General features: G+C 34.9%; 3 protein-coding genes across 13 annotated transcripts; all 3 read left to right on the top strand.

The window, feature by feature from the left end:
• The first annotated feature begins 814 nt into the window (after window positions 1-814).
• RAC3 (RAC-like 3) lies at window positions 815-3,806 on the top strand. Its single transcript, XM_022290440.2, has 7 exons — window positions 815-1,305; window positions 2,208-2,295; window positions 2,368-2,477; window positions 2,581-2,644; window positions 3,067-3,131; window positions 3,249-3,314; window positions 3,404-3,806. Exons 1-7 carry the CDS (start codon window positions 1,207-1,209, stop codon window positions 3,506-3,508), a joined length of 597 nt encoding a protein of 198 aa, XP_022146132.1. The 5' UTR covers window positions 815-1,206; the 3' UTR covers window positions 3,509-3,806.
• Window positions 3,807-6,669: 2,863 nt separating this feature from the next.
• On the top strand, window positions 6,670-10,462 carry LOC111015423 (protein kinase STUNTED). 4 transcript variants are annotated; one of them, XM_022290438.2, is made up of 11 exons: window positions 6,670-7,006; window positions 7,244-7,560; window positions 7,669-7,742; window positions 7,833-7,954; window positions 8,064-8,179; window positions 8,280-8,777; window positions 8,890-9,138; window positions 9,229-9,392; window positions 9,471-9,698; window positions 9,794-9,943; window positions 10,054-10,462. In XM_022290438.2, exons 2-11 carry the CDS (start codon window positions 7,377-7,379, stop codon window positions 10,303-10,305), a joined length of 2,037 nt encoding a protein of 678 aa, XP_022146130.1. In that variant the 5' UTR covers window positions 6,670-7,006; window positions 7,244-7,376; the 3' UTR covers window positions 10,306-10,462. The 4 variants fall into 4 exon arrangements, with proteins under 4 accessions (XP_022146130.1, XP_087976970.1, XP_022146129.1 ...); XM_088120844.1 differs by having other exon boundaries at window positions 7,228-7,560; XM_022290437.2 differs by having other exon boundaries at window positions 7,105-7,560.
• Window positions 10,463-12,619: 2,157 nt separating this feature from the next.
• BZIP23 (Basic-leucine zipper (bZIP) transcription factor family protein) lies at window positions 12,620-16,056 on the top strand. Of its 8 annotated transcripts, none has more exons than XM_088120846.1 (4): window positions 12,620-12,903; window positions 13,318-14,223; window positions 15,211-15,340; window positions 15,603-16,056. In XM_088120846.1, exons 2-3 carry the CDS (start codon window positions 13,440-13,442, stop codon window positions 15,249-15,251), a joined length of 825 nt encoding a protein of 274 aa, XP_087976972.1. In that variant the 5' UTR covers window positions 12,620-12,903; window positions 13,318-13,439; the 3' UTR covers window positions 15,252-15,340; window positions 15,603-16,056. The 8 variants fall into 8 exon arrangements, with proteins under 8 accessions (XP_087976972.1, XP_087976974.1, XP_022146215.1 ...); XM_088120848.1 differs by having other exon boundaries at window positions 14,687-15,340; XM_022290523.2 differs by having other exon boundaries at window positions 14,687-15,340; window positions 15,597-16,056.
• The last annotated feature ends 1,449 nt before the right edge of the window (window positions 16,057-17,505 follow it).

Raw genomic sequence — 17,505 nt, 5'->3', positions numbered from 1 at the left:
CAAACTTGAAAATCAAAGTAGACTTTTGTCAAATAATTAATAAAAAGAAGTAACAACAATTACTACACACAATTGTTAATATATTTCAATCTCTTAGAGATTATAGATTCAAAATTAACTATCGTATTTGTGATGTAATATTCTAAAATATTTTAATAATAATGATCAAAGTGGAAATGAAAATTATTCTTTTCTTTATTTGTTTTTGTTTTTGTTTTGTTTTTTTAATTCTATGAGAAGGAATCAAACGTTAAATAATTTTCTCTCATCTTTTTAAAATTCAATAATTTGGGATGGGTATGATCAAACCATTAATGTTTGGAAGGGTTGTGTCAAAAAAAAAAATTGTTTGGAATGGTAATATCTATGAATCAACTCTTCATTTTCATTATTAGGGTCTCCAGGTCAAGCATAATCAAATCAACTAATTTTGGACAGATGAGATTTTTCTTTTTTCACAAAAGCAAGGATTATCCTTATTTTCAAATTTATGAACTCAATCTTTCTAATTTTTTATTTAAAATATTTCTTCTTTATCTGTGCTCTTTTTTTAGTATAACAAAATAGGTGAGACATTTCCAATTAGTAAGTTCAGATTTCATCTGTACTCTTGCCATGCAACCCAAATTGTATTTAAATTGACGTGTGAACAGTTGGTTAACAAAATCAAATGCAACGATACACATTTTCTTTACCAATAATTTTGATACACAGACAAAAATTTTGGTTGTCGCCCGTGTCTTCCTTCAAAAAGAAGAAAATAACAACCAAAGAGAATACCTTTCTTTAAAGATGAGATTGAGAGTGGAGAAAAATTAGTCCAACCAAAAGAAGAAAAAGTTAACCCAAAAAAGAGAGGACAGAGAGCGACCAGTTTCACTTCAAAATAAGGTTGATTTTGATTTGATCTGATTTCTTTGTAAAATTTTCCCAATTCCCACAAACCCATGGCGGTAGAATTGGAAGAGAGGCCGTGATTTTTACTCTGGCCATAGCTGGCAAGAGCTGGCTCCCCCCCTCTTTATAGGCCCAGTTGCCCTTGTCTTTGCGTCTCCTCCTCTCTCTTCCACGGGTACAATTTCTTTGTTTCCCCGATTAAATGTGCCTAGATTTGTGGGTCAACTCCACTGTTATCTCTATTTCTCTGGGTGTTGCTGATTCTGCATTGGAAGGCTTCTGATTCTGAACGGAGCTCTCAAGGAGGAAATGAGTGTTTCGAGGTTCATTAAGTGTGTCACGGTTGGGGATGGCGCCGTTGGGAAAACTTGTATGCTCATCTCCTACACCAGCAATACTTTCCCCACGGTGAGCAGAGCATCGCCCTTTTGTTAATTTGTTGTTTTTCTTGTTTGGTTGCTGAGAAAATTTGGGCGATTGAGTTGGTTCTGGGAGAGTTTTGTTGACTGATGAACTTCAGTATCTCTGCACTTTTTGTTTAGCTCAAAATGGTTGCTCCTTTCTGGGTGTTTGTGGGGGTTTTTTTTTTTGAAGTGAACCTCATTTGAAGAACAAATCTGTTGTGTTTTGTTGTCGTTTCTCATGTCTTTGTTTGGTTGCTTACTGGAGCAAAGAGATTTTTCATCCAAATGTTTGGTGGAATATTAATCTTTTGGTGTTGCTGGTTCTGTTGAGAAATTTCAGCCTCTTTTCAGTCTTTTAGTTGTTGCAAGAAGATTCCCACGAGGAGATTACTAAAATTCTGGTCTTTTGACCAAGTCTTCTTGCTTCCAACAACAATAAAAAAAAAGGGGAGTGAATTGTGGTTTCCTTTTCGTTTATGTATCAATTTCTTGCACTTTATGACTTATTGGTTTCTGTTTTAAGTTCACTTTTCTCTGTGTATTTAATGTGCCTCTTTTGGTCTTGTTTATAGATGGGCCTTCCAAACATTTGGTGTTCCAAGTGTTAATACAAATCTGCACTTTTAACTGAAAACATATCCTCCATGAAACCGTATTTTCGCCTCGTATCGGATCTTCGTCTGTCCGTCAGTGTGTGTAGTGTGTGTGGATTGGGGACAACTTTTGCAATGTTGAAGTCTAGACTGTTTATCTGCATCACTTGCCTTCCATTTCAAAATTTGTTGAATAAGGCGTCTTCATTTGATGATTGTAACTATTAATACACATAAGTGCTTGCAAGTTTTAAATTCAGAAGTTCTGTGAAATTGTTAATCATCTGAATGACTGGTGAATACTCTGAAACAGGATTACGTGCCGACTGTTTTCGACAATTTTAGTGCAAATGTAGTCGTGGATGGCAGCACAGTCAACCTAGGCTTGTGGGATACTGCTGGTATGATAAAATAACGAGTCGTTACATAACTTTCTTTCTTGCCGAGAATCTGATGTATGAATCATGAACCAGGCCAGGAAGATTACAATAGATTGAGACCGTTGAGCTATCGTGGAGCCGATGTATTTCTGTTAGCATTCTCTCTCATAAGCAGGGCTAGCTATGAAAATATCGCCAAAAAAGTAAGCCTCTGGCTTTATCTTCCTCGGTTGAACTTATTTTCGTTCTATTTGTTTAAATGTCTCTAGTTTCCCTTTTAGCTTACATACTTCTTTTTCATGACAGTGGATTCCTGAACTGAGGCATTATGCTCCTGGTGTACCGGTTATTCTCGTCGGGACTAAGCTTGGTTATATTCTTTTCTGACTTTCTAGTTTGCAACTTTAAATGTTTCATTCCAAACAACTTTCTTCTCCCATTTTGTTTTCTGATGACTGTTCCTAAATTCAAGTATTTCACCATGATAGAACAACATGAAACAGAAGTACTGTTATTAAGATCCGATGTTAATCGATACGGTTGCTTTTAACTCAGCCACGAACTACTTGTTATGTAACAAAAATACGGTTATTATTCCGTATTGGGCTTCTTAGTTATCATGGTCAACTTGCTTGTCCCATAAAATACAGTGCCCCTGTTAGAAGTCAGTTGAATAATCCAGGCGCCATCTTTAACTCTTTCAGAGAAGTAGTGTTTTTATAAGTACTATATTATCGCGTGCTCTCGATTTGGGACTATCGATAACCATGAGTTTCAATTTGCTTCCTGTAGACCTTCGAGAAGATAAACAGTACCTCATTGAACACCCAGGGGTGGTGCCCATTACAACGGCCCAGGTATCCTGCAACATACCCTGTATTTTTGAGTTCTCTTAAGTCCTAACTTCTATATTTGTCTGGTGACCCCTGTTGTACTTCTTTTCGTCTTTTACAGTCTGGTTTGGCTTCTTGCAGGGGGAGGAACTGAGAAAACTCATCGGTGCTCCAATGTACATCGAATGCAGTTCGAAAACGCAGCAAGTATGAAGAATCCACTTTCTTCTTTCTATGCTTTTTTCGGTCCACCCCTCCCTCGTTAACAAGTCTTCTTCACTGTGCTCTGAATGCAGAATGTGAAAGCGGTTTTCGACGCAGCAATCAAAGTGGTCCTCCAGCCTCCGAAGCGGAAGAAGCAAAAGAAGAGAAAGACACAAAAGTCTTGCTCTATATTATGATGCAAAATTAGCTGTATCACGACTGGTTAGAATTCAAAGACCTACTACTAAGCTACTCATCATTTAGCCCCTAACTATCACTATGTGAGTTATATTTCCACATTGTCAAAAAAAAAAAAAAAAACGTTATCCTTACGCTACCCCGCATTCAAGCAGCAGATTTCATCCTCTGTTCTGCCTGCTTTCTAGGCTGTGCTTTGATTTGTAAAAAGTGGATTAAAGTCATCAGTATGTAATATTCGCGACGATAGTATATATTCGAGATTAGATATCTTTTATGTAATAGATTCTTGTGTTAGTATCGGTGTAGCTCTGCTCTATATGTCGTTGTGGTTCGATATACTATAATGTTGGATGGTTTCACTACCAGTTGGTTAGAATCATCTTTCCAGAAAGTTGGGTGAGGGTGACTGTAGAAGAAAGCTTTTCCATCGATTGACTTTTAGAAACCTTTATTTTGGTTTGGCAGTCTCTGGATTTGGTATAATAGTGTTTTTGATTGTGATATTGAGACTTCATATTCCTATCAATATTATATTTTCTGTTTTTAACTTAATTTTGTATGATAATTTTTTTCTTTAGTTTTGTTCAAAAAGTTCTTACTTGGAAAATGCAAAGATCAACTATATCTTAAGCCAAATGTTCTATACACAACTTTTATGTGCAATATATATAATAAGCTTATTTCATATATATATATTAAAGAAAAAAAACAACAAACTTCCATCCTTCCAAAAACACTTTCTAAATGTTAACCCAACTTTAGAAACTGGAAACGAAAATCTAACGATATTTCTATAATTGAAATTAAAACATCAACATTTTTGTTGGTATCTTACTCGACTAAATTATTATTTCAATAAAATTTTTATATCTTCGCATTGTTATGATATTGTGAATCTATTTACACTTTTGAAAGGTCTGGTACTTAATATCGTCGTAGTAGGACCTATAAATTAATAATTAAGATTGGGTAGCATTCATTAATATATCTGCCTCCATTTTTTCTTTGTCTAGAAAGGAGGAGGGTTTAAAATATGTAAGGTCATATAATTGACCTAAGACAAAATTGCTTCCCCACATAGATTCTCCAAAGATACTTTGGGGGGAATATAAATGATTTTCATATTGAAGATATTTCAATTCTTTTTTATATAAAGAACCTGAATTCAAAATTAATTTTACATATTTTGCTCTTAAAAGTGTAGAAAAAATGAGAGTAGGTTGTATTTTGAGCTATCGAGAATAGGTGACTACCATGAGATTTGAATCAGTGTCTTCAAAGGTCGTCATATTTCTCCAACTTTTTTTTTTTGTGCCACTAAGCCACCTCAGTGATTCATTAATATATCTAATTATATCCATCAGAGTCGTATTCCTACTTCTAGAGTCTAGTTCCTTCCTTTTCTTCATTTGATTCAATGAAAGAAGAACAAAAGTGTCAAATGAATGGCTTATTAAATAAAATTTAAGCTTTTTCATATGAGTTCCTGAAAAAAAAAAATAGCAAAAATATACTTATTTACTATATATACCTTTTACGTTTTATTGACGAGACTTAATTGTAAACCTAAGTATAACTCAAATGGTTAGACGTTCCTGAGTAAAATTCTCATTTGTGGTCTATATTTGATCAAATATCTTCTCCTTTATCAATTTGTTAATTTCAATAATCCATATAGTAACTAAATAATGTCTAAAATTTATTTATAATTAGAGTCACGTCAATTTATGTAAACCTTAAGTCATGAGTATAGCTTCGATAAATGACATGTACTATTTTTTTAAAATCAAAAGGTTCAAATCTTCATACATCATATTTGTTGTACTAAAAAACACTACTTAAGCATTACATTTTTTCATTGCATTTAACACTTGATGCACGTTTCAAGACAGGCGCCACCTATCCTTGAACACTTGAAGTGAACCTGCCATAGAAACTTGTACCGTTGTGGAGCTTAGCTAAATGCTCTCTAATGACTAAATTAGAACTTGGGTAGAACGACCGAGTATGATGAACTTGATTGTTTTGTAAGAGTAATGTGTTCTCTGTCGGCACTGAGCTGAATGCTCGACATTCCTCTCGTGCTCTCATCATCCCCATGAGACGATCCCAGCGTACTTGGATTCACGTGTCCAAGCAGGGGGCCATGTGGAGTCCTGGATTTCCCATTTAACAAATTCTTTTTTACTTTCGTAATATACCATTTATTTTCTTCAAGTACAACAAATTTGGGGGTGGGGTTTGAGCTTCTAGCTCGAAGACGTTGAACTATGTTCATATTAATTCAAAATTTACCGATTTAAACTTTTAAGTTTAGCGCGATAGTTTAACATAACATCAAAAATTTCCCTAATGTCATTTTTTTTACCAATCAATATATATTGATAATTACGTATTAAATTACAAACTCTACGAGTGAGAAAAATATATTTGAACTTAATAAAAACGACATTACAAAAGAGAGAGAGTGGTTTAAGCTTTGGGCTTTGAACACTACATGGGCATATAGTTTAGACTTTTAAGTTATTAATTAATGAACTAATTAAGAAAGAGGAAGTGAAGTAGTTGATCTAACCATCTACATAATCAACTAACTTAATGGACAAATATAAAACAATTAAACTATAAACCTATGTGCATGCACTTGTATCAATATTCTAAATTTTAAATTGGTTTCTCCAATAGATATTAAATATAAATTATTGCCCAAATTTTATTTTAATTAATATATGTTTATACTATGTATATAAACACAAAAACTAATTATTTGTACCATTTCATAAATATTTTTATTTTCGATTAACTAATTTTGTAATCTTATCATCATTGGAGATATAAGTCAATTAGATCCGAACAATCCTTGCTCTTGTCGCGTGCACGAAAACATTTATTAGACTGTTAAAAATTAAAATGAGTATTTATTTAATTTGTGTTGATTTTTAGACAACTCGCCAAAAAAAGACAACATGAAAAATGATTCTCAAAAGAAAAACAAAAAAACGTGAACCGTCAGGTACGCCGACCCGCAATAGCCGGTGAAAATTCGGAGTCCACTTTTGGCGGACCACGCAAAACTACCGGATACCATAGGTTTCCCGCGAAAACTTCCGGTTTCCTTTTAACTGTCATAAAAACACTCACAATACCTATCTTCTCTCTCAATTTCTTGAAATTCTCTGCAATTTTTCTCTCTTGCCGACACTTTCTTCCCCCAAACTCCATCTTCTTTCCTTTTCACTTCATCCACTATTTTTTTTCCTAAAGAAAAACATAAACCCATTTCCTTCATGGATGCTTGACGTCACCCGAGCAGAAATTGTTGTCTTTTACGACAATTTTTGTGCCCTTTTTTCCCTTCTTTTTCAAATTTCTTTATCGTTTATGAGTCTCGCGATTAGTTGGTCGCAGTAGGTTAGGGGGTGCGATCTATTTAATCGGCAAAATCGGTATTTAAATCATGCTGAGCTCGGACGACGAATCGCTGCAAGTTTTAGGTACAACCCATTTGTCGGCTTCTATTTATCATCTGCTTAATTTGAGGATTCTAATCGAAATTATTGTTTACATTTTCCAATTTGGGTTTCATTTCCAGTTTCGGGTGCGCCAATGGGTCACTGCTTGTTTTGAAATACTCGTAGCTTCGAGTTCTTTCTGCCCTTTTCTTTTCCATGGGTGCATTTAGATTTCTGATTCTTCTTTCGTTGGCCGATTATAGTGGGCTTTGGTTGCAGAGAGTGAAATGGTGGGTTTAAAAAGTGGGAAATCTCCCAACCAGAGGTCATCTGCTGGGACCCCGCAGATCGAAGGAGATTCAGAATTTGTGGGGTTTTGGAGATCATAGGAGATTAATCTGGAGGAAGCGAAATGACTGTTGGTCAGGAGGATTCTGAGGATATTGAGAAGAAGAAGAAGAAAAAGAAGAAGAAGAAGAATGTGTTAGTGGGGATTCGGATTAATGGTGATGGTAGAGACCTGCTCAATTGGGCGATTGTTAAAGTTGCTGACCCTGGGGATTGTGTCATTGTAATCCATGTTTGTCAAAATTCTGGTGGGGGGTTTTTTTTTTCAAACCCACCCCAATTTCTGGTTTTAATTCTTTTACATCTTTACTTTTTTGCATAGTTTTGAAATATGTCTTTTCCCTCTTGCAAAACAGACCGTGCACTAAAAACTAAGCCCTTATTTGATGAATTCTTAGAAGGATACAAAAGCCTTTGTAATGTAAACAAGGTTCGGTTTGGAATTTGTCGTCCTCTATTGATATTTATGGATGGAATGAAGTTTTGGGTACTGATTATTGTCTTCAAATTCGGGTATTAGGTAGCTTTCATTTCTCATATATCGACCGGAAGTTCGGTTAAGACGACTTTGGTCAGAGAGGCAGAATGCTATGATGCTCGGGCTGTAATTTTGGGAACGAGCAAGTTGTCTACTAATCTTGGGTAGGGAAGTCATAGAAAACTCGAGTCGTTTTTTCGTTTTGGTTGGTCGTAGGGGTTTTTTTTTTGTTTGTTTGTTTTCTGATTTGGTCTTAACAGAAACCATTTGCAGGGGTTGGTCAACAACAACTAGATACTTTGTTAAGCGACTGCCTCCAACCACTGATGTTTTGGCTCTCTACAAAGGCAAAGTTGTCTTCAGAAGGTCCATCAGTGATCAACTTCCAGGTTTGGTGTTCTTGGCCTAAAATACAATTCATTGGTAGATTGAATTTTTTTCTTCTTTTTTAAAGCAAAATTGGTCATAGTTTTGACTGTAATATGACAGGCTTGAGTCAAGACCCAAAACCAAGTTTTAGTCCAGCTACTCAATCTGACTTTGATGGTTCTGAGACCAAGAAATCTTTTTCTTATGGGGTTGGTAGTGGAGACATGAAGGATGTTCATGGAGTTGTCCTTAAAAGTAAAAGAAATTGTTCCAAACAGGACACTCCAATGAAGACAGACAATTCCGAGGGGGGTCTTGGTTGGCCGTTGCTCCGTACATCTCCGAAGATTTCGCAAACCCTGTCTGTACATGACATGTCTGTGGTGCAATGGGTGATGAACTTACCAGATCGTTCGCCATCTCACAGTTTAAGAATAAAGGGAAATGATCCATCAAGAAGAGAGATCTCTGATTTTCTGGATGAGAGGAATAAAGGCAGTTTATCTGCCTTTTCTGAGCGACCACAAAAATTGAAGGATCTCCTGAAAGCTAGCTCATCTTGTTATAAGTGGTTTAGTCCTGATGTGCTGAAAACTTCAACTTCTCATTTCTCTTCAGGTTTTCGAGTCAATACTTGCTTTGAATTGATTGTTACGTTCACTTTCTCGCCATTCAGATTAAGTATGTTCTTGGTCTGTCCATGACCCATAAATTTATTCTTTCTTAATAGAAAACTTGATTGGGAAAGGTGGTTGCAATCGTGTATACAAAGGAATCCTCCCAGATGGAAAGCCAATCGCGGTTAAGGTAATGAACTCATCCGAAAAGGCATGGAACGAATTTTCTCGGGAAGTTGACATTATATCCTCATTGCATCACAAAAATATCACTCCCTTTCTTGGTGTTTGCATCAAAGACGATACATTGATCTCTGTTTATGATTTCTTTTCCCAAGGAAGCTTAGAGGAAAATCTATACGGTAAGGCTTAAATATTAGAATTCTTTCTTCTACAATGTGAAAAACTATCAGATCAGGACCACGCTGATAAGAACATGATATGCAATTTAGGTAGAAACAAAGAAAAAGGCATACTTTCCTGGGTGGTAAGATTCAAGTTGGCTGTTGGAATTGCTGAGGCACTAAACTACCTGCACGAGGAATCTCCCCGGCCTGTTGTACACAGAGATGTCAAGACTTCAAACATTCTTCTCACTGATGAACTTGAACCACAGGTAGTTCGTTATAACATCCTCATCGGTTGTGATTTTGAATATTTCTCGTTTATTCCTAACTGAGGTTCTATATAACAGTTGTCTGATTTTGGCCTTGCAATCTGGGGACCAACCGAATCATCCTTTCAGATCGAAGCCGATGTTGTGGGAACGTTTGGATATCTTGCTCCAGAGTATTTCATGTACGGAAAAATGAGTGATAAGGTTGATGTCTACGCCTTTGGCATAGTTCTACTTGAATTATTATCGGGACGAAGAGCAATCGACACTGAGACTTCGAAAGAGCAACAGAGCTTGGTTATGTGGGTATGACTTCCATCAAGTGTACTACTTATACTTCAAATGATTTAAGATGCTCTATGATTGTACAAGGATGAAGACCACTTATCATTTCATGTCAGGCAAAGCCAATCATAGAACGCGGTGACGTAAAGGGCATAGTCGATCCAAACTTGGAGGGAAAATTCGACAATGTTCAGTTGAAGAGAATGGTTCTTGCAGCAACCCTGTGCATCACGAGGGCATCTCGACTCCGTCCTAGAATTACTCAGGTCTTGTATTCAAGCGATACTCACCAACATATCACTGACATCACACATTACTGACATCGCACATTACTTGTATTAATCAAAGATGTTCACAAAAATGCCTTTCGCCCCAGATAATGAAGGTTCTAAGAGGGGAAATTGATACTGAAAGCATCGTTGTGGAGGATTCACAAAGTGTGGAGAATGGAGATGACGAAGTTTACCCGAGTTCGAGTTCTGAACTACACTTGAGCCTTGCATTGCTAGGTGTTGATGATGGTGGTGGGGATTCATTTAGCAGTGTGGAACAGAAAAAAAGAGTTTGTTTAGAAGATTATTTGAAAGAAAGATGGAGCAGGTCCTCAAGCTTCAACTATCTTCCTTAGAGATATGTCAGTTTCCCTTCAGCTTAGACTGTAAATTAGCCAAACATTAAACAATGTCATCAAAATTTAAACTGTACAATGACTATAAACTTATGCACCCTTTGGTGAGGTGATTTCTGTAAATATATATATATTATACATCTTTTTTTTGGGTCCACCAAGTTTTTTTTTTTTTTCAGGAAAATACTTTCTCTTTAACCGTAGGGAGCTCTCCTGACTATCATTAAATGTTTGACAACTAAGGGAGAGAAATGCAAAAACAATGACTTTTTGTAAAACTTAATAAGTTGTCAATTTTTTTATTGATAGTGAGAACAAAATTTGGTCCTAGTCGGAGCCATATTTACCTTTAAATGAATCATATTTACCATTTATATTGCCATCATAGATAAATTCTCCAATGGCAATTAAATATTTTACTAAATTTATGTGAGTAGTTTGCTACTCTGATTTTCTAGAGAATTTATATTGAAGTCTACATTGACTTTTTTTTTTTATTCAAATATGTTTTCATCTGTTTAAGAAACAAAATAAAAATTTAAAGTCAACCATTGTTAAAGTTCCATAGTTTTTCAGACTCTTTTAAAATAATATTTAGGGTGAAATCATATCAATACTTTATTTTCTTTGACAAGCTACAAAATGGGGCAGAGGAAGTTAATTCTGAACAAAAATCTTAAATCAACTAAATTTTGCTGCTCCAACCAAGTTTTATTAAGCTCTTATCATGAACATCTTTTTTAAAACGATTTTATTGAAACATTAAATAAATTAATAAGGCAACAACCATCAAGTTGTTATACTATTTGGTTCAAAAATTGAGAAATCTTATATTAAAAAAAAAATAGATGTCAACAAAATTTTAAAACTAAACTGTTCACGAGATGTGACGGAGCTCATATAACTGAAAATGACATGGTTAGTACAATCATTTCAATTTTGATATCTCGGAGGTAACATTTCGAATTCTTGTTTCTCGTGTTTCACTTTTATTTAAAAACCTAAATTTTTGGTAACTATTTGTGTTTTTGTTTCTCATATTTTCAGAAACATTCACAAAAATTGTATAGAAATTTTGTAAACAATAAAGAAACAAAATTTTTTTTTGTTTCTTGTTCCCATTTTCAATTTATTTCAAAATATAATTAAAAACATTGTTTTGTCATTCTTAAATCTATGTATGTCGCCAAAACAAACATATCTCAGATATATATCTATATATATATATATGCGCCATGAAATTTCTTTTTTTTTTTTTTATTTTGTAAAAAATGAGAAAGTTGGTTTCGACTCTGAACTTTTATATTATAACGGCAACTGTAGGAAATGTTTTGTTGGAATGGTTGCACAAACCGTGCCATTTTCGGTGTGTGCAATCCCTTCAACTCAATTCAGAAGAATTTAGTTTTTTATTTTATATAAAAAAAAATCATATGACTCAGTCAATGCTTTTTTTTTTTTAACAAAAAAATTATTAAGAAAATGTAATTGTTATAGATCTTAATTTAAGAAGACCAAGAAGAAAAAAAGTTGAATACTATTATGGTTTTTTCTTTCCTAAAATTTTAAATGTTATGTTTTAATTCTTTTACCTTCTTCTTTTTTTATAAATTCCTGATTGTTCGGGCTAGTTTGTGCACAACTTTTTTGGTGGAACGACCATTTGACAATGCTATATTCATTCCAAATCTTTTATTATTTACATTCATCTTTATTGGTCACTAAGCCACATCAATAATTTTTTATTAAACTCCCTTCCTTGTTTTAGTATTTGGATTTTAAAATTTTTAATCTTAGATCAATAATTTTTTTATTGGTAACATAATGAAATTCGAATTTTGAAATTTGAAAATATAATATATTATAGCTAATTATAAATGAATCTCCATTGAATATTGTATAAAAACTATAAATACAATTTTCTTCTACGAATTCAACCCAAATAAAATGGAAGGTTTGAACTAAGTATAATAAATATACCAAAAATACCGTGTAATTGACACTTGTCTTTCACCAAAGATCACGAGTTCAAATTCTCCACCTCACTTGTTGTACTAAAAAATTAAAAAAATAATAATAAATAAAAAATTAAAGAACTAAAATGAGGTGTAAACAAAGAAAAAACCAAGATTTCAATAATTAATGTGAATTATAATAATAGTAGAGACAAAAATCACTTTCCAGTTTCGACATCATTTATTTATTTATTTGCAAAAGTTTATTGCAAGGAAGGAAAAAAAAAAATCTCACACACAAAGATACTATATTTATTGAAGAAAGATCATAAATTTACATTATTTTTGAAGAAACAGGAGAGATTATTTTTGCAGAACCAAAAAAGGGTTCAGTTTTATAATTGGAATTTGGATCCACGGTGATAAAAGAGCGTAAGAACCACCGACGTGAGCTAGATTCCCCCACCGAAGCTTTCCCATTTTACAACTATGTCCTCCCCGTACCTATAAATTGCTTTGTTTGACTCTTCCATGGCTAATTCCTTGACTTTTTGAGCTGGGAAAAGTTGTTGCTCAGTCCTCTGCCATATTCCTTCTTTCTTTTTCTATGATCCAAGTTTGAAATACCAGCATCTCTCTAAAGGTAAAGGTTCCCCAATCTATTCTCTGTCGCTTTTATTGCTGTTGTCGAATCGCCTCTATGGTTCTCTGCCGTTCAGTTGTCATTTCCTTGTTGGGTTCTGGTTCTGGTTCTTTCTTTTGCCTGATTATTAGGTTTTAATTGTGGGTTCTTCGTGGCGTTTGATAATGATGAATTGAAGTTCGCCACTGGGTGTTTGATTATTATGAGGGTTTCGTTATCACTTCTCTGCCTTGCTTTAGAGCTCGAGTTTTAGCGAAATTAGTGTTTCTGAAGGGTGGGAAATTTTAGGTGGTCCATTTTTTCCAGGTTTGGTTACCTAGAAATCCCCATCCTTGCAGTAGAGAACTTCATTTATGATGCTTGTTTGATTGTTTTGTTGGATTGTGCTGAAACCCTGTTTATCTATTTGTTTAGGGCCTAGGTTCTGTTCTGGACCATAATTTCCCTTTGAGTTGCTGTCTTGAAGTCAATTCTCATTATCGTTGCCATCGAATTTTCAAGTGCTCTTTTCCTAGCTACAGAGATTGATATCTTTGATGGAAGACGGTGAGCTTGACTCCTCAAACCCGGAGGTGTTTTCGAGTTCAAATGCCGTTGAGCTTCCGAGCAGTTGCTCGATGGATAGCTTCTTTGATGAAATTTTGAAGGACACTCATGCTTGCACACACGCTCATACTTGCAACCCTCCTGGTCCTGATTATTCACATACGCATACCTGTTTTCATGTCCATACTAAAATTGTCTCTTCCCCCGCTGAAGACAAGGTGTCCACTGATGACACAGCGGAGTCTGTGGATAAGAAGAATAAGAAACGCCCACTAGGTAACCGCGAAGCAGTTCGTAAGTATCGTGAGAAGAAAAAGGCGAGAGCTGCATCGTTGGAAGATGAAGTTGTGAGATTGAGGGCCTTGAATCAGCAATTGTTGAAGAGATTACAAGGTCAGGCTGCATTGGAGGCCGAGATTTCAAGGCTCAAGTGTTTGCTTGTGGACATCCGAGGAAGAATTGAAGGGGAGATTGGAACATTTCCATATCAGAAATCAGCCACTTCGAATATGCCTGGCCAAAATGTGCCTGGTAGTTACATGATGAACCCATGTAATGTGCAGTGCAATGATCAGGCGTACTGCCTTCACCCAGGGGCCGATGGTAAAAGTGGAGAGAGTGTTTTGTTGAACGGCCAAAGTTTTAATGCTTGTGACTTTGAGAATCTTGAGTGCCTTGCAAATCAAAACACAGGAGGAGCGAAGGAGCTTCCTGACTGTGGATTAGGCGACACCACTTCTAATGTCAATTACTCAGAACTAAATCAGAAGAAAGGTGAAAGAACCTGAGCACTTAACTTTTAATCTTGTAAGTTTTATGATTGGTGCAGAGTATTTAATTGATTGATATTGGTGTTTGTGACTTCTTATATCTTTTACTTTCTCAACTTGTTATGATGCCTGATGCTTGACCCAGATTAACCTCTTCATTTTTTGAGTACTTACAAGAATAAGCCTTGTAGTTTGAGACAATGGTACACTGGACTGTTGATTTCGATCGCAGATTAGTATCATGTAGATGTCATAGAGAACTTCTTGCTAATTCCATTGGTGCATGGTTCTATCTTATATGTTGCAATAAAAGCCATTTGATTAATGATCAATTTTGTAATAATAGTTAAGAGTTCTTAGTTTTTGAGAATTTATGGATAAAAATATCTTGGTGGAGCATTTTAACTGTGGCTTAGTTTGTTTGACTCGATGTACTTCATGTGTATATTATCACATCTTAATCTCAGGTGTATATGAAAGATTCTGTCCAAGTTATGTGTTATAAAAGTTTGACTCGATGTTGCCTGTCGAAGCGAAACCTGGCTGGCTCTTGAAGATCTCTCTACCGTTTGGTCATAGAGCTAGGTTCTTTTCATGTTTAGCTTGCAAGATTCTTGCTGGTTTCACAACTTTCATTTGTTGGGCGTTCAATTCAATAAATTTATTTCCAGCTATCAAACATCATTCTCATCATCAGATATCACATTTGTAAACTTTCATTTTCCATTGGGGTGTAAGCAATTTTTTGTACATGTTCTTCAATAACAACATGTGGGGTGGAGATTCAGACTTCCGTCCTTAACCAGTCGAGTTAGGCTTAGGTTGGCAATAACTGTCAGTTAAACACTATCATCTTTCCTTCCACTCCTTTGTTTTTTTCCTTTTATTTACATTTTTTCATGATTGTTAAAGTTTGATACGGCTCGAGGACTGGCCTCTATTTGTTTTCAACTACTAACAACTCTTTATATGATGCTCACGGTTCAATTAGGAGGAGGGGTCTGTAAAGCAACAGAAAATGGGAAGAGCTGATCTCGGACGTTATCTGCATCCTTTTGTTTATATAAGTCTGCTACGAGTGTTCCTGTTCTGTTTTGTGCAGCATCAACGTTGTCTTTCAGGTTTTCTCTTCCACATCCCGTTCACCCTCCTAAAACATATTGGGTCGTCTGAGATGCTCATTTATATTGAATGAAAATATTAAGCAGATGCCTAAGCAAGCACATACTTTTAAAAAGCTAAAAACCGCCCACTTAGGATATCAACCTTCATAGTTTAAGACGGCCAATCATAAATTAGCTGCTGGGGTGTTGTATTGTTAGTGGTTTTAGCAAACTTTCCCTCTTTCTAAGACAAGAAATTTCTTGTGTTCTTTAGTTACAGAACTAGGAGATGGTAGGATTTCAAGAAATCTTTGATCTGCATTCAACGTGCAAGAGAACTTTTGAGCAGCATGTACAGTCTAAGAAGAAAGGTGACACAACTCTCTCGAAGCGGAGGATTTTTCATCGACTTGTATTTCAAGTTATCCGCGTGTCTGCTAAATGGGGCTCACCATTGTTGAGTAACAAATGCTCGTGGCAATATTTTCAAGGTCTCCGAGGAAGTATTCGCGTTTGCCACATTTAGTGGGTAAGTCTCTCTATATCTGAACAAATAGGTAAGTTTCAGAGGAGATATAGCGAGCCTTAGGCTCTGATATGTCAGAGTGAACTGTGAATCTTCTGTATTACCATGGAAGATTTTCAATATGCAAAAGAAAGATTCTGAAAACATCTGCTACTACATTATCAGTTAACCAGCCATTTTAATCAAATATGGAACATATATTATCTTCCCCTTGTTCTTATGAATAATTTCTCTTTAAACTTCTGACAACTGACAAATTCTATGGAATCTTCTACTTTAGTGGTTGACATTGATGGAAAGTGATCAAAATAGAAGATGATGGCCATTAATTTGCATCTTTTTTTTTTTTTTTTGGGTATGGTGGCTTTAGCTAGCTTTAGTTATGATTGGATTTTTCATGGTTATGTGAAGAACTCTGTATTGAAATGCTCGTCACCACTCTTATAAAATCACAGTAAAAGTTGTGTAGATGAATGCAATTTTAGCTCTTTTTGTGAAAGATCTGTTTCTGAAGTTCAACAAGAGAATATTTCAAATGGTGGAGAAACTATTTTGAGGAATCTTAGGGATAGGGACATTATTTGCTTTAAATCCCTCCACTTTCTTTTCTAGAGAGTTCCAAAATTATTCTATCATCTTTAAAAATTAAATTTTGTTTTTAGGGCATATTTCCTAATCGTCCTTGTTTGTGTTGTTCTATTCTTAATGAAAGTAGTTTTTTCATTAAAAAAAAATAATAATAGAAATACAGAAATGTAGGGTTGGTTGAACGAGGAAAATGAGAGATAATATATACTCCACTATGGTTTGGGTTCTCACTCGGTCGTCCATCCTGGAGACTCTACTACACTACTCAGTATGACTTCACTTGTATGAATCGAAAGTCTTGAAAATGCTATGAAGTGTACGTTGCAATTACTTAGAAGTAAGTTTTGTGTAAAAGTTGTTCCTATAGGATAGAAAAGGATCCAATGATTGGTTAGTTTGATGTTGAAATTGATGACCTTTTCTTTTTCCTGGCTTGCACTGATTGGTTCGGTGCAAGTCGACACTTTTTTTCTTTTTTCCTTTTTTGACGCAACAACATGGTGGATGGTAAGATTTGAACAAATGGGTTTGAGGAATAGAATCACATATGAGAACCGAGTTGACAAGAAATGGGCAATCTATAGAAAAAATGTGAAATCTTGGATTCGGATCGACCAACTCGATTTTTCATCTATTATCGCGCACCCTTATAGACATTTATATATAAATAATTAGGAAGCCATCAAGAAAAAGGTATGAAAACGGTAAAACATTATTTTTATATTCGGTTGTAATCCTTATGAATATTTTCATAAATTTCCCTCCTAAATATGCTATATTATACTTTTAAATTTTGATAATAATAAATATTGTATTTTTTAAAGTTTTAATTAGATATAAAGTAATTTGGAAACTTATTTGAAAAATATTATGGTACCTCTTTTCAAAGAGATCATTTTAGTAAAACAAACATTTCTAAAGTGAAAAAAAAAAAAAGAATAATTTCCATTCACCGGATGATTTCTGTTGGGTTGCCTTGAAGTCAGTTTCTCAGAAGATATCATTAAACTCAAAAGTATTTTTTATTTTCTTGAAATATAATATTTATAAGGTAATAATGTATTGATAT

Source organism: Momordica charantia (genome assembly GCF_013281855.1).
Source record: "Momordica charantia cultivar OHB3-1 chromosome 2 unlocalized genomic scaffold, Mcharantia_2.0 BLBB01000002.1, whole genome shotgun sequence".
NCBI classification, from domain to species: domain Eukaryota; kingdom Viridiplantae; phylum Streptophyta; class Magnoliopsida; order Cucurbitales; family Cucurbitaceae; genus Momordica; species Momordica charantia.
The sequence above is the reverse complement of the archived record's forward strand: the minus strand, read 5'-3'. Positions and strand labels throughout refer to the sequence as shown.